The sequence below is a fragment of the Strix uralensis genome, chromosome 1 (assembly GCF_047716275.1).
Source record: "Strix uralensis isolate ZFMK-TIS-50842 chromosome 1, bStrUra1, whole genome shotgun sequence".
Taxonomy (NCBI): domain Eukaryota; kingdom Metazoa; phylum Chordata; class Aves; order Strigiformes; family Strigidae; genus Strix; species Strix uralensis.
Window position 1 is genome coordinate 172,702,142 of NC_133972.1, and position 16,645 is coordinate 172,718,786.

General features: G+C 46.0%; 1 protein-coding gene across 5 annotated transcripts in view; it reads left to right on the top strand.

Moving 5' to 3' along the window:
- Window positions 1–16,645, top strand: part of ADGRB1 (adhesion G protein-coupled receptor B1) — a 283,323-nt gene that overhangs the window by 200,212 nt on the left and 66,466 nt on the right. For all 5 annotated transcript variants that reach the window (XM_074888977.1, XM_074888979.1, XM_074888990.1 and 2 more), the window contains exon 19: window positions 15,500–15,603. In XM_074888977.1, coding sequence (XP_074745078.1) covers window positions 15,500–15,603 — 104 coding nt within the window. The remainder of the gene's footprint in view (window positions 1–15,499; window positions 15,604–16,645) is intronic.

Genomic DNA, 16,645 nt, shown 5'->3' on the forward strand with positions numbered 1-16,645 from the left:
GTGACATCCCAGGCTGTGTGCATCCATATTTGCACAGTGCCCCAAGCCTGAAGGGTGCTACAGAAAGCACCAAGTGCTGTCATTTCCCTGACAGAGCATTAGGAACCTCCTCTTGCTCGGTTAGCAAGAGCCGTGCCAGGGTGAACATTGCTGAGCTGCGAACATTTGGGCTTTTGAGGTCCAAATCCTCTGCAAGCCTCCCGTGCTTGTGCCGTTGGCACCTCTTCCTGCAATCAGCCGTCCTCTCTGGGATGCTGCTGCATGTAAAGTGACTCTCAGGAGGTGATTGTGCCTCTTGCTGCGGAGCCCTTGAACTGGAAATGTTTCCTAAGATTTCCTGGGGATTTGTGCTGGTACTGCTGGACTCTCCCCGGGTATGGAGAGGCCAAAGTGGGAGTGATGAAGGGATGCTCCAGCCGGAGTCCTGCTCGTCTCAGGAGAGCTTTGTGCTGAGGTTGGGGAAGGTTATGGTGTAAGTGCTGCTGGGGATTTCTGAGGTTCGCCCATCTCCTGCTCCACAGCAGGAGCAGCTGCTGTGTTTTCTCAGGGGTGCCTTTCCCCAGGGTCTGTGGCAGCCTGTAGCAGCAGGCTGCGATTCTGCAAATCTTTGCAAAGCTTGTCTTTCCTTTGCTCAGCAGGGATACTCTTTTCACTAAACCTGGTGTAGCCCCGCTGAGTTTCAGCAGGCACTGATAGCATGGAGAAGATAGGGTACGAACCACCTGGGCAGACAGTTTTCCCCTCCCACTCTCTCTCATAATACAATTAGGAAGTAGAGAGGATGTGTGATGACCTTAGATGGCCAAATGGGCCAACCCACAGTCTAGCTCGCTCTTAAAAAGTTGCATTATTTTTCAAATGTGACCTCTTAGCATGGGGGCTGAATTGTGACCCTACATCACCGCTTTGCTGGAGGTCACCTGCTTTTAAACGTTTGCTTTGTCATCACTGACTCGAGTGTGAATTACAGAGAGAATTTGGGCTAAATCTCATTTGAGTTTGGAGAGGACCCGGAGTCAATGCACAGATGATTTATGTTGGATTTTTAGAGGAAGGGGACTACTGATAGAGCTTGTGCTGTGCTCCAGGTGCCAGGGAGCAGAGGAACCCTGAGTTTGCTCTTTTGGTGGGGGGTGTGAATGGAGATTGCCATTGCTATATGCTGTGCACAGATATCTAAGAAGGGATCCCATCAGCAAATAAGCAATTGGTGTTTGAACATATGTAGGTAAGGAATCAGAGATGAGACGGTTAGGAAATCCCTCTCAGTTCAGTGCTTCTAGGAGAGACAACACTTGAATATATTAAAAGAAGACAGGTAGCACACAAGGTAATAATAGGAGGATTTGGCTCAGCATAATAAGCAGTCATCCAGCATCCCACCTCCTTCACGGCTGTCTGCGGATTCAGCTGTCTGTCGATCCAGCGGGCAGTTCGGTAGATATTCACAGCTGACAGCTTTCCTCCGCTGAGTTTCTGCTCCGCGCTTGTGGATTCGCTCAGGTCTTTAACTCATGACAAAACTCCAGGCGGTGGGATTGCAGCAGCGTGGGTCTGCAGCTCTTCCCCCGCGAGCCAGAGCCAGCGAGCTCCGCACAGCCCTGGCACTGACTCTTCTGCAGGCGAATGCTGCATCACCCTGTATCTCTTCATCTGAAGGGGACGTGGGAGAGGAACATGATCAAGTGGCTGGGAGCTTAAAACCGTTGTGGGATTCAGTGCTTCAGCGTGAGTAATACCAAGCCAAATTCACCCTTCGGTGTAAAGGCAAGAGCAGCACTGGCATTAACCAAGTGACCTCAGGAGCAGACCAGGGCTGACGTTAGTCCCTTGTCTTCAGCTGAAATTAAAGACTCACCATGCGCGTCTGGGATACTGCGTGTCCAGGCGTTCCTGAGGGGTTTGCTGCTTATTTTGAGCTGCAGTGCTTAATGGCTTGTTGCCATGAAGGCAGCTTAGCAAGCGTGACAGCTGCCCTGTTACCCAGCCACAGCTTACCGCTCTGTTAAAGGAGGTGTGGATTTAAGCCAGGACACCAGGGTCTTCCCCTTTCCCACTTTCCTCTTTCCTGAGAGCTTGGAAAGCAGCTCTGAAACTCAGTGCGTGCAGATTTGAGACACTGAGGGCTAGAAATGTGAACGAAGCGGGTGAGCGGTACCTCTCCGGGATGCTCTGCTCTGTGTTTAAGCAGGATGACTGGTACGGTATGTGAGTATGGGAGTGTGTGAGTATGTGCATGGGAGAGGACGATGTGTCAGAGATGTTTGGTGTGGTACCTCCACGCTGATGGTGAGAGGAGGTGAGTGCTCTGAGATGGTTTGAATCTTTTCTGAAAGAAAAAAGACTGAGGGAAAAGAGGATAATAGTCTTCAAATGAGTAGAAGGTAGCTGTGGAAAGAGAGCAATCTGATTTCTATGTCTGCTGGGGATTGGACTCAAATTGCAGTGTGAGAGATTTAATTTAGGCACAAGGGAAAACCTCCCAGGTGCAGGGATAGTCAAGCACTGAGAGCCTAGCCTCTGTCAGCAAAGGTTTTCTTCAACAGGCTTGGGATGATTTAGATGGCTTTGAGGCAGGCGAATGGTGAGCTGAGCTTGTCAGGTCTTTTCCCACCCTCTTGCCTGTAATTCTGTGAGCAAGATCCCCTTTGTGTCTTCTTCTTGCTATTAAAAGAGAAATGTGGCAGAGGTGTGGCCCATTGCTGGGAGGTGGAGGAGCGGGATGAAGGCAGATGGGAAAGCCCTGGTGGGTTAGGACACGTATTTGAAAAAAATCACAGTCTGTCCACAGCTGGGGAGACCACCTTACCTGCTTTCCATATCCAGCTGTAGCTGTTGATCCATTGCTATTTTATATTTATCATGTGTTATTTGGACCACCGCATCACCTGTGAGGCTTAGCTGTGGAGCACGACTTCAGCAACCTGCTTAATGCTGAACCAGCCACAAAGCCACCCCGACCCAAAATAGGCAAAATACAGCTAAAATTTCCAGCTGAAATACAAGGATGCTTGGATACAGGCGGGTGCGGGGGCACATGTAAACAGCGCGAGGGCATTAGTCATCGCGATCCGCAGTAAGTCGTGGCACATCTGCCGTTGTCAGGATTGTTTTGTAGGCATTGCACCAAGCAGGGTTTTACAGAGGAGGTTTAAAGCAAAAGTACTGGATAGCTTTCTAGGTGTTTTTTTGGGGAGCTTCTCCCAAGGTAGAGGACGGCGTGGGAGACATCACAAAGGTGCTCGTTTGAAAATGGTAACAAGTGGGTGATGGAGGTTGGGTTTCACGGGCTCATCGGGGTGGGAGTCAGCGCATTAGTGCTAAATGAGATTATGTTCCTTTTCAAAGCACTTCAAGGACTAAGCACATTGTGTTTGAAGAGTCAGTCGAACTGTTAAGTGTTGCTTGTCTTTCTTATAACATTCTGTGCCCCTCTCCGTAGTACTTTGGCTCTGAAAAGCCCATTTTCAGGTAATTTTGGCAAGCTGCTTCACTACTGAGCCCTGTTGTGTCCTGCCTAAAGGCTTAGGTTGCCCTTGAATTGCCATGCAGTGAGACATGGAAATTAAGTCACTATTATTTTTTTACAACAAATGTCTACTCATTTAAACCAAAATTGAATCAGTTTCTGAAAGGCTTGTGCCCTTCATACTGTTGCTATCTATGAATAGCTGAGTGGACAAATCTACTGGCAAGATTTTGACAGTAATGGCAATCTTTAAGCAAAAATGGGCAATATGCGTGGAAAACAAATGTCTGACTTGTAATTATGAATATTTGAGCTTGAAACTTCTCTCTGAATGTTAGAACTGTCTAATCAGGAAACTGGGATTATGCTGTGCATGATAATGGTCAGTCAAAACTAAGTCTACAGCTCGAGTGCTCACTAGCTACCTGCCCTACTAACCAGAAGTATATACAGCATATATTCAATAAATCTGTGAAAGCAAAATGACTCTGCTCTTTTCCCACAAGCAAGACAATGCTTTCATTTTTCATGACAAATTGTTCTTTTTGCTCTTTTAAGTATGGCGATCATGTCAACCACTCCCCAGATGGTTGCTCCCCCAATCCTGCTACTGGGGCCAGTTTTGATCGTGTTTATATCAGCTTGGTACCATTCTGTGATTCTGTTGTAAATCCAGGGGCTGTTACAGTTTTACTTCCCAATCACCCAGCTATGGATCAGATGGACATTGGGGCCAGAAGCTGATTCCTTGAGTGCTGCTTTGAGATCAGTGTCCCATATAGAGGGAATTAGCACTAGTGCCTCCTCAGTAACCATGTGTGTATTGCAGTGGGCGGGCAGAAACGTGCTGGATCCCATGGTTCTACAGATTGCAACGGGAATAAAGCTGTCATTATCATCATAACAGTGTACAGATCGTCTGCTAAATGGCTGAAATCCCTTTGTCTCCTTTTCAAAGGCGAGCTCTAGCTACTGAGCCGCTGAAAGCCTCTGAGAACTGACAATGAGCTTGAGACATCTTTTGTTTCAAGGTTGTTGGTTCAACCCTAGTTTGGGTCAGGAGCCATTGCCAGTGCAGGGACCTTCAGTGACCAAACAGTGAAAGCTGGGATGATCTCCCTGGGTCCTCCAGGAAAGGAATCACAGCTGCAAAGGAACTGAACAACGGCAGTGTTTAGGAGGTGTTTTAGGGATGGCTTGTGCAGTCTTTGCACAAGTGTTCACAGCTCGTGCTTTGGATGAAGCTTCTTCTTAAGGGCTGGTCTTCAGTGGGCAAGGGTGCTAGAAAGGCAAAGAGAAGGCAGGCACTTGTTCTCCATGGTGGTAGGCAGCAGGGTGAGCAGCTTGGGCAGAAGCCTTCCTCCAGACACCATGGCCTCAGGCGTTCCCCCCACTCCTCAGTCAGGTCTCTCCAAAGGGCAGGATGCACGGGCATGGAGGAAGCATGCGTTGCCCATGCTGTGGGGAGAGCTGCCGGTCTGGCATCACTCACCAGCACGACATCGATAGAGTAAAACAAACAGCGGGCTGTTTTGGAATAATTTGGTGAAATGCTGTCACCTGGCATGGAACCAAAACACTGCTTAAATCAGGATAAACACAGTCTGGATTCCACCCTCATTTTCCATTCCCAGTCTGCCATGGAGTTATTTTATTTTAGCTGTGTGTAAATCTTACCACATTTCCCTGCAAGGTGTTCAGCACTGCTGCTGCGAAGTTACTAGAGATGAGGGCACAGTTGTGAAACCGAGGCAAGATGGGTAATGCAAGAACCTTGCAAATCAGTTACGGACTTTAAATTGGTTATCCTTTGTGTAATACACAGAAGGAGCAATCCCAAGCAGGAAGGAGCAGTAAAGAAGGTTCATTTTTAATGTAGTTCGAGCATATGTCCATACTACAAAATAATGCTAGTAATAGTAATAACAATTAAATAATAGAATCACAGAATGGTTTGTGTTGGAAGGGACCTTAAAGATCATCTAGTCCCAACCCCCCTGCCATGGGCAGGGACACCTTCCACTGGCCCAGGTTGCTCAAAGCCCCGTCCAACCTGGCCTTGAACCCTTCCAGGGAGGGGGCACCCACAGCTTCTCTGGGCAACCTGTGCCAGGGCCTCACCACCCTCACAGTAAGGAATTTCTTCCTTATTTCTAATCTAAATCTACACTCTTTCAGTTTAAAACTGTTACCCCTCATCCTATCCTTACACTCCCTGATCAAGAGTCCCTCCCACCTTTCCTGTAGCCCCTTTAAGTCCTGGGAGGCTGCTATAAAGTCTCCCTGGAGCCTTCTCTTCTCCAGGCTGAACACCCCCAACTCTCTCAGCCTGTCCTCACAGGGGAGGTGCTTCAGCCCTCTGATCATCTTCATGGCCTCCTCTGGACCCTCTTGAGCAGGTCCATGTCCTTCTGATGTTGTGGGCCCTAGAGCTGGACCCAGCACTGCAGGTGGGGTCTCATGAGAGTGGAAATGATAATAGTAATGGTAATGGTAATGGTAATGGTAATGGTAATAGTAATAAATAGTAATAGTAATAATAATAATTCCATGGGAAAAGCAGCTCTAGCAAGGTCCTGTAATTGTCCCTCCTGTTTAATTGTTATAATGCTCCCTGGCTGTGTCTTGGCTTGTGTCAACCAGCAATGTCCAGCTGTGGTCCAGGGGTTGACATGGTCCATGAATGTTCCACTAGGCAGTATGGACAAGACTCCTCTGTTTTGAACGGGGAGTTTTTATGAATATTATCTATACCATACCACTTTATCTAAGGGGCAATGTAGTGGGTCCTGGACCATTTTATTTTCTAGGACTGACATAGCAAGATAGAGTTTTGCTGCTTACTGCAGTACCTGTGACAGTGATACCGCACAATCTGATTAAAGTTTACTTCTGCCTCTGTTGTATCAGAAGGAAAGAGTGCGTACCCGTAGAGGAATAGGCCATTTGGTTATTACCAGTTTTATTGTGAAAAATGGTTTTATTTTCCCTTCAACATGCTTTAAAGGGAAAGGCTGGAACAGAGCAAGTCTTACCATATACATGAAGAGCAAAGATTTAAAAACCAGACACTCCATCTGTCCAGCCCACAAACAGTTAAGCCAAAAGCTCTCTCCTCTCTCTCCTCTATACCTCCTCATGTTAATATTGCACAACAGAGAATGAAATGCTGGTACTTGATTGTTCTGACGTAGCCATAGGAACCTCCTAAGGCATTTACACATATCAAAAATCTAAGCTGAATTAAGCTTTGGAAGAGAGATGGAGGGCAGTATTATTCTCTTCCATTTCCAGGGGGTCAAAATAGGCCCCTAAGAAGTTAAGGCCAGTGTCTGCAATCTAAAGCAGATCAGTTGAGAGGACTTTGAAAAGATTGGCTTAAATGATGGAGTCACATGTACACAGTTGACCTGTGGGCAAGAGGGGAATAGACCTCCGCTCTTCTCACTTGCGGTCCCCTTTCTTGGCACACTGGTTCCCAAACTGCAGCTCACAGAGGGATGCAAAGTGGCTCATGGCTACTCATCAGAGCCCCGTTAAACAGTGATTTCAGTAGCCTGGCCAAGTGAAGTGCAGTGGGAAAGGAGCAGGGAGGGAATAACATGTAGTCTTTTAAATAATGATAGTAAAAAGCGTAGAATCATAGAATGATTTGTGTTGGAAGGGACCTTAAAGATCACCTAATTCCAACCCCCCTGCCATGGGCAGGGACACCTTCCACTAGCCCAGGTTGCTCAAATCCCCGTCTAACCTGGCCTTGAACCCTTCCAGGGAGGAGGCACCCACAACTGTTTGGGAACATCAACAAATATTTGGAAACAGGTGTCTGGGCAGGAGGAGAGTGGTCCTTAGAGTTAATATGAGCCTGATCCAGCCCTCCTTTGATATCAGGACTGGAAATTGAGGCACCGAGAGTGCAGTCTGGTAGTTCAAAGAGTGGCAGCAAGCTGACCGCGGCGTTGATGACTGGCAGGTAGATAATGCGTACTGTTAACTCCTGTAATTCCCCGCCAGCCTGAAGGAAATTATCTTGACAGTTCCTATTAACGAGCAACTGCATGACCACTCCTCTGCCCTGAGAGCTTCATCAAGGCTGTTTACTAAACATAGATTGCCATGTTGTATCTTGAGAGCAGACTCAATACTGAGTGAAGAGTTAGCGGTTGTTAATAAATAGTAGCACGTTAACATGTCTCTCTGGGTGATTTTTGTGTACTGTAATTACATGGAATTGCCTGTTAGACTGGCCAAATTACATAAAAGGGGCCCTCAGCTCCACAAATGCATTCCCGATAATGGGTGACTATTAGCTTTGACATGAGAAGCCTGTAGTTATGATACAAAGGAAGCAAAACAAGGTAGTAATTCTCTGGATCTGTCTTGCAGTGGCATGTGCTGAGCTGAGGAGGTTGTCGAGTTGTTCCAGAAAGAAGTTGTGAAAAGATTATTTATTAATGATGCCACTAAGTGATCATCATTCAGGGATCACAAAGCCCTCCTCAGAGGTTAGAAGACGGAGAAGAGAAGGCTCTGGGGAGACCTTATGGTGGCCTTTCAGTATGTAAAGTCTTATAAGAAAGATGGAGAAAGACTTTATACCAGATTTTGTTCGGGATGGAGTTAAATTTTTCTGTAGTGGCTTGTATGCTGCTATGATTTGGATTTGTGCTGAAAACAGTGTTGATAACAGAGGGATGTTTTAGTTATTGCTGAGCAGTGCTAACACAGAGTTAAGACCTTTCTGCTTCTCACATTGCTCCACCAGCAAGGAGGCTGGGAGCACAGAAGAAGCTGGGAGGGGACACAGCTGGGACAGCTGACCCCAACTGGCCAAAGGGATATTCCATATGACATCATTATCCGCAATAAAACTGGGGAGTGGCAGTTGGCAGGGACTGCTGTTGCTTGGGGACTGGCTGGGTGTCGGGGTCACCATTAGCCAGGGTCCTTACTTCTCCATGCGGGAACAGGAACGACACAACACCAATATGATGATCAGATCGTCCTCCTTTATTTCCCAATCCTGGTTACATTTATATTCTACTAAGTTCCGTACACGCGCTCATGTATCTTCTAATAGGCTACAGGTTATCTGCACGTGCTGTTCATGCGCCTCTACAAGCATTTGCATTGGTTAATTGCAATTAGTATGTAAAGCCCAAAACTTGCCAAAAACTCCCTTATCTCATACCCTGTTTTGCTCAGACTTGTGTGCTTTTGCTGACCACAGATGTTTCTCACTTACCTGCTATTTTGTGTGTTTTTGTCAGCCTTATTTTGCTGGCCTTGTCTTCGTCCTTGCATTCTTCTGCCTGCACTAACTTCCCTCCAGTGCGGCCCAGACTCCTACAGCTCGGCATCGGTTGGTTGGTAGTGAACAATTGCTTTCTTTTGCATCACTTGCTTTGCTTCGGTTTTGGTTTTTTTCTCTGTCTCTTTGTTAGCTTTCCCCCTCCTTTTTTCAAATTATTAAACTGTCTTTATTTCATCCCATGAGTTTTTGCACCATTACCCTTCTGATTCTTCCCCCATCCCACGAGCAGCTGTGTGGTGCTTAGCTGCCCCACGGGGTTAAACCATGACAGCAGGACCTGTAGCAACAGACACTGGAACAGGTTGCCCAGAGAAGTTGTTGATGCCCCCTCCCTGTAGGTGTTCAAAGTCAGGTGGAACAGGGCTTTAATCAACCAGATCTAGTGGAAGATGTCCCTGCCCAGGGCAAGGGGGGTTGGACTAGATGATCTTTGAAGGTCCCTTCCAACCCAAACCATTTTATGATTCTATGAAAAAATGTTTTGGTGCCTCCTCACTGCTCCTCTGCTTTGAGTTGAGTGAACCCTGTAGTCCCTCTGATAATGCTGACCCAACAAAAGAGATCCTTTCATCTGTGGCCCAATTCTACCTTCACTAATTCCCTGCCACTGTCCATATTTTGAGGTCTATCAAAAAGAGCTTGTGCCCTGCTCTTCCTTTCTCCCTGTCTTGCAGTTAGCGCAAGAAATGTGTCTTCTGGGAGGTGAAAACTAAGCCTTCCCTTGAACAACTCCATCTGTATCTGTAAGTTTACCTTTGGCCCCTGCATCTGGACATCAGTGCTACCTTTTAGGAGAGTGGTGGGGTATGAAGAGCACCTGCTTATTCAGTGGGTGTTCTCCCTGTGTGTGCCTGCCTCACATTTGCTCCTTCTGTGGGTAAGGACAAAGCTTTGCTCCTCTTGGCTCTGCAGAGTCCCTGGAGGTGAACACATACATCAGCTCTACCTTTGTCAGCTGAGTTGTGTCAAGAGCCTGGTTCTCACCCAGATGAAGGTGTCATCACTCATTACCAAAGTCCCTGAAAGACACCGTATATTGCTGTGAACTGCTGCCCTTTGGGGTGGCTGCTCTCCTTTTGTCCAGTGGTTGTACTGGGGTAGAGTATACAGCTGGTGCTTTAACATACATATACATAGGGCCTGTATATACCATGAATATACAAAGGGCCTGAGCCTGAATGAGAAACCCAGAATCTAACCGAATGGGAATTTACAAAGAAATTCAGGATTTTTTTTGACAGATGACAAGATCATGTTCACCTCTTCATCATTCAACCCTTCTCAGTTGTTTTCTTACAGCACTGACATACACCCCTTTGTTTAGAAAGCCATTCACTTTTGTGAGTACTGCTAAAAGCATGATTTCCCAGCAATTTTTACAAGCTCCCTGCTTTGACAAGAGTTGTCCAACCAGCAACAAAATCAATACCATGTGGCTTAAGAACCTTCTCAAGAATCATGAAAAGCCTTTAGGCCAGTGGTACCCAGTAAAATGGCTGCTGAGCAATTCTTGGAGTAAATCACACCCTCTTCATCCAGTTCTTTGTCAAAAGAGTGCAGTGAGTCTCATTGCTTTGAAGTCATGGCCTGTGAGGAGAGGTAGAGGGATCTGAACTTGCTTGGTCTTGCAAAGACAAATGTAAGGGGCGATCTAATCACAACCTACGGGTATCAGAGGGACAATTACAAAAATTATAAAACCAAACCCCTCTCACTTGTGCCTGATTATTTAACAAGTGGAAAAGCCACAAACTGTAGGGAGGTTCATGTGCGACCTTAAGAAAAACCCTATCACCAGGAGAGTGGTGTGTCCCTGGCATGGACACCAGAGGGATGGGAGCTCTCCATCTTTGAGAATTTCCAAGACTCATCCAGACAAAACCATGGTCAGCCTCACTTGATGTTAGTGGTAGTCTTACTCCAAGCAGTAAATTGGATTAGAAAGCTCTAGATGTCCCTTGCAACCAGTACTTCTGTAATTCTATGTGAGTTTTTAGTTTCAAATGTGCAGGAAATCAGGCTCAAGGCAACCATTCTGAATAGTAAACAGATTTCTAAAAACAGACGAAGCCCAGTGCCCCAAATTCCAAACTCGTATGCCTGTGTTTAATTTAGGAGCAAAAAAGGTTTAATTTTTTGGTGACTTTATTAGTATAATGTTGTACCTATAAAGACTTTGTTCAGCCTTTCTCTGTATCAAGGATGGACAAAACAGAAAGAACAGCTTGCTTGTAACGTCTCAGGCAAACTGCATGGCCTTAAGAAATACCATTTTTGACTTTGTTCTAATTGGAGCCTGTTTGACCCTGGAGCCAGAGCAGGGTAATGGAACAAGCACAACTCAAATGAAGTTGCTTTTCACAGTGTTATGCAGAAAACAAGAGAAGGAAAGAGAAATGCAGAGAGTGTATAGGGGGGAAAGCCAGAGAGATGCATTAAGAACAAGAAGAAAAGGCAGAATATGTCATGGAAAATGGCCAAAGGAAAGGAGGAAAGAAGACAAAGGAGAGAAAAAAAAATGAGGGAGAAAGGAAAAGAAGGAAATAGAAGAGAAGAAGGAAGCAAAGTGAAATTATAAAGAAAAGGAGGACTGTCCTTCTGCCCTGCCAGGCAGAGTGATGAGGTAGTAGGACAGCAAGCAGCCCCAGGCAGTGGCACTCGTTATTTCCATCCCAGCTGATGTCATTGATTGCTTCTCTTCTCCCTTTTCATGCTTGGTGACAGAATTGCAGTACTTGTGACTTGTAACAACCTGCTCTGTTCCTGCTTGGCCCAAGCAACGATTTTCGTTCCAGCTCCTACCGGGCACTGATTCATCTGTGTTTCAGGGTGCTTCTGGATGGCACCCATCAGCAGACATGGGGAGGGGTGGGGCAGAGTCTGTGCCATCTGGGACCATCTCCAGTCCAAACAGGTGGAAACTCTGTTCCAGGACTGTCTTTCGCAGACAACCAGTTTGCTCATCAGCTGTGGTGCTGAGAAACTCCCATAGGACTGTTTTCTCTCCTACCTTGAGAATGCTTTGCTCTTTTTCTGTTGGTAGCAGCTTTTAAACCAACCTTGCTTTCCCCCCTTGTTCTCCTCCAAGGAAATTTCCCTTGCAAGGCTCAGATCCTACAGCATCCAACCACCTTCTGTCAGGGGGTTTAATTAGTCAGAAGAAATAAAACAAACGATGCTTTGTTTGCCAAAGGGAAGAAGTGGGGGAGGGGGAAAGGAATATAGGGAGGACAAAGAAACCTTAATAATGAAGAAAGAAAACAGAATCCTAAACTACATGGGACTAAGCCTTTAGGACTTCCTATTCCCAAAGGACCGAGCTCCTGTTCTTATTGCAGCCAGTGTTTTTTATGGCTATCTACCCTCATGATGCCAACAGAAATCCCATCAGGGCTGGAGCAACCATCCCTCCTCTGTAGGGAGAAAGAATGGGCTTCATAGCATCTCTTCAGCAAAAGTCCTTCTGTTGGGCATGGGTTTTGTGAAAGTTTGGCTGAAGGATAAAGGAGGTGCGGATCAGGGTCTTTTCTGTGGGAAGGGCTGCAGATAGACACCAGCTATTGCCCACAAGTCTGGCTTCCACTTGGCTGGTTGTCATTTGTGTAATACCTTGCCAGTGAGCAAACATCTGACCTAGGAACGGTCCAGTACATGCAACCTCTTATTTAGGAGAGTGTTATGTGTGATATGGGAAAGGGGATAGGGAAGGGAGTGAAAGAACCTGAGGTTGTTGGGGGTGGAGGGATGTCAGAGAGGATGTGGAAGGGAGGGGAGTTACAGTTATTGTGTTGGAGAAACAGAGATGTAGTCCACTCATCTCTTAAAATCCAAACTCCATTTCTTCAGTTACTCTCAGATGGTTTAGGAATGAGTTATATGTTGGGCTTTTTTGCTTTAATGGAGCTCCTCCCCCACTTTTATCCAGTTATCCATGAAAAGTCAGTGAAATGAGACCTACTTAAATCAAATGTCACAACTGATGCTCATCCCAGGCCACCATTTGTGTGATGTGAACTCATATTGTCGAAAGGGGGGAGCAGGGAGAGAAAAAGGGTTGGGAGTGAGTGTGGAGCAAGCGAGCAAGGAACAATCCATGGCTGAGTAGCTTGTGCTTCACAGTGCGTTTCTCACAAACATGCATCTCTGGGGTGGGACAGGGCTGTTGCCCACCTGGGTTCTGCAGTGGGGGAAACAAACGTGACTAAGGGAGAAGCTGTGGCTTCACACTGGAGACTGCATTTCTCTCTTCCATACCTTACCCCAGTGCCTGACTAAGTCAGAGCCTTCTGTTCACAGAATAAAGTCCCTTCCACATTTCAATTTATAAGGATATGATATTTCAGCACTCATGGTGCCTGGAATATGTCCAAATTCAATTCTGTTGGATGGAAGATGAATCAAAATGTTGATATTTTCATTGAAATTTCTTTATGTTTACCTAGTTCCCAAAAAATTGCTTCTAACCTTCCTCAAATATTTGGCAGGTGTAAATTCTCAGGGTGGGAATGAAGTCATATGAGTTGATGTTAAAAATCACAGCGATCCAAGTCTCCGTTGGAGCTTAGAGGAAGAATCCACATGTGAGCTGAAATATTTTCCGCGAGCATTTTGGGAAGTTCTAGGTGGAGGGAAATGCAGGAAAGGTCCCGGTGGATGGATTGGTGAGGCTCAGTGCCATGTTATTCTTGCAGTTTCTGCACAATGGCTGGTAGTATAAAGGGCTAAGATACTGCTGGAAATCCAGTTCCATAATTTCGGCAAGTTGAATTAGAATCGGCATCCAAACCCTTTGTATGTATCTATGGTGTAGTTTTGAAGAGTCCTAAGCCTCCTGTTTCACAGAGCAAACTCAAGGAAGCTGTACAGGCATGCTGGGGTAGTGACGTGTCAGAGCTAATGTGGTCAGAAGGGAGGGGACATTGCAGAGAGGTAGCACCACACTGCAGTGCAGTTTGGCTTCCAGTCTGTAGCTGGTCTGCATCCAGTAAAGATCCCTTAATCAACCTGTGCTCCTTCGGGTGTAAATGCCAGTTGGGCATTCAAGCCACTGAATGTGTCACTAAATTTTGTCTTGGATCCCTTAAGCTCTTGTGCCAGCCTTCCCAATAGCTCCTGTGGGGTTCACTGCAGCAGTATGGTGAAAGTCTTGATCCACATTAATTCCCCCCAATGGGATTTAAAATGGGAGAGGTGCCCTTGGTCATAATATGCAGGTAAGGAGGATCTTCCCAAGCCCTTCAAAATTCAGGGACAATTAATCTCAGCTCCCTATGTATCGGGGTTGTTTGTCTCTTCTTCATGGTGGGCTCTGTGGAGTAAACATGTAGTGACTGTGGGCCTTGAGTCAATGGACACATGCTTGCTTTGCCCATGTGTTGAGCTGGCCAGTCTCCACATAAGTATAGCACTGAGCCTTGCCTAATATATTTTGCTTTGCAGAAGGCTCAGTAGCCTGGAACAGAGCTGCAGTAGCCTCAGCTTTGTGGCATCCCACTGATTGGAAGTTCAGGTTGAGCAGCCTTGTGCCTGCCAACAAAATGGTGTAGACAAGTCCTTAGAGGACTGCCTGTTCCATTCCCAAATTCATGCATAATTGCATGGGGTTTGTTTTTTCCTATGCTAAGCCCTCGCTATGTCAGAAACCATCTCATCTCCATGGCTGTGGCGATATGTGTTGGTACTACGCCAACCTAATGACAACCTTAACTGTGCTCCCACACCTCTGCATATTGCCTAATCACTCTAAATAGAGGGTTCTCGTGTGTCTGCTGCACGGTGGGTCTCTGCTTCTCTGCCTTCACGACAGCAGAGATCACTGATGTGGAAACGAGAAACGTGCCAGAAAAAAAGCCGCAGCAGAGAAATCCATGTGGGATCCAGATCCTCACTCCAAGCTGAGAACAGGGCGAGTTTAGTGATATTAGACTGGCAGATGTTGACTGGTTACACAGTCAGTCCCAGTGATGCAGAGAACTAGATTAGGAGAGGTTATAGCATGTGTGTTTGTTCCTGACATTACAAGAGTTGATGACCAGCAGATCTTTTGTGTTCAGACAGGAAAGGAGAACGATTCCACACCAGATGTTCCCGTAAGGACCCCTGCATACGAAGAAATACCTTGTGTAGTAGTGTAAGAGTAGTGAAGTGATGGATGATGTGACTGGATGCTGGGTCTTTGGGGAGGATATACATCTTGTTTTTTCTTTGCTTGCTTCATCTCTTCCTTTTCCAGATGGGTGTTTGTAGTTGGTGAAAGATTTTCACCTTCTTTTCATCCTCCAACCTTCATCGCTGCCATTCCCAGAAGATCTCATTTGTAATTGTTCTAGTATAGGCACTGCCTTCTGCTATTGCTTCATTAATTACCTTCAAAGTTTCACACTGGATCAAGGGCCTGATCCTCCTCTTGCAACCCATGCCTTTTACACACCTGCTTTGCCGTGGATAATGGAGTTGTTACCCAGACTTAACACTGGTGTGTGTGTGAGCAGAATCAGGTCCAAAAAAAGGCTGGGTCAACCAGAAATAGATCCTGGTCTTCTTTCATCTTTATTTGTATGTGCAGTGCGATGTGAAGGTCAGGTGAGTTGACACAATTAGGAAGAAAGTTCTTGCCATGAAATTGAGCTGGTAGCGTTTGCTAAGCATCTTCTCTCTCTTTTTTTTTTTTTTCCTTCTTTTTTTTTTTTTTTAATGTCTTACTTTCTCTCTTTCAGAACATGGAAAAGGTGCTGGTCCCTTCTGTCACGTTAATTGTAGGCTGTGGAGTATCTTCGCTGACACTTTTGCTGTTGATTATCATTTATGTCTCTGTTTGGAGGTATGGCTTTCATTCTCTTCTCTTCTTGTTGGGGAAAGTAACTGTCTCTTGATCTACATGGATCCTGGAGGTTTTGCTCTCCTGTTTTGGGTGTCTGGTGCCTGAGGAAGAACCATTTGGTAATGAGTGGGTCCTGCAAAAAGTCATCGTGGTGGCTTAGTTGGCATTATTCTTTCCTTTCAGAGCCAGAGAAATTAGTACAGTGAAATTAGTGCCATGACCCCATGTAGTCGCATTGTTCCCTTTTCAAAAGCCTTGTGCTCTTTTAGATGCCTTCACATACCCCAGGAAACCTTGTTCGCGGAGAGGTGGATGTGCACTGCCTCCCGGCAGCCTGATTGCTTCAAGGTGTTCCCAGTTGGGTCTTTGATAACATCAAAACATCCACCACCCATTATGAAAACATCTGGCCTGAAGACAGCACTTTTCAGGAGCTTAAGGATGAGAAACCACATGGTCTAAATAACTCTCCAACCTCTTAGCTATGTTTTGCCTTTAGCTTCAGATGCATATGGGATCCCTCAGTACATCCTATTGCAGAGAGCTCCTGTACACTTATAAGCAGGTCAGGTGTAACCTTAAATTTTATCATTTATAGAAGCTGAAGTGATTTTGTGGCAAAGTTTTATTGAACAAAGGCCCACATTGGCCCATGCCCCTGTGGCTGGATACATTTTGGTGGACTGTATAAGCTGGAGGACCTGAGGCGTGCAAGGGATTCTCCCCCTATACTGCACTGAACAAGGTCTGAGTTCATACTCCGAGACCCATGCCTTTCCTAAACCCATGGCAAACATGCTGAGAACTTCATGATTCTGAGATAAATAAAACAAAGAAAATCAGAACCAGGTGAATGACTGTGAAATTGAAATGGAGTGGTTACAGAGCATATACTGTTTGGATATTATTGGTGACCCTTTTGGGAGAAGGGGTCAGTCTGAGGCTCTTACTTTGTCAAGTGATTCTTCTTAGTAGGAAGGAAAGGGTAAATTCAGTTCAGAGTTGTGAATTGAGATAATTTTTTCTACCCTTTGCTAGAGGA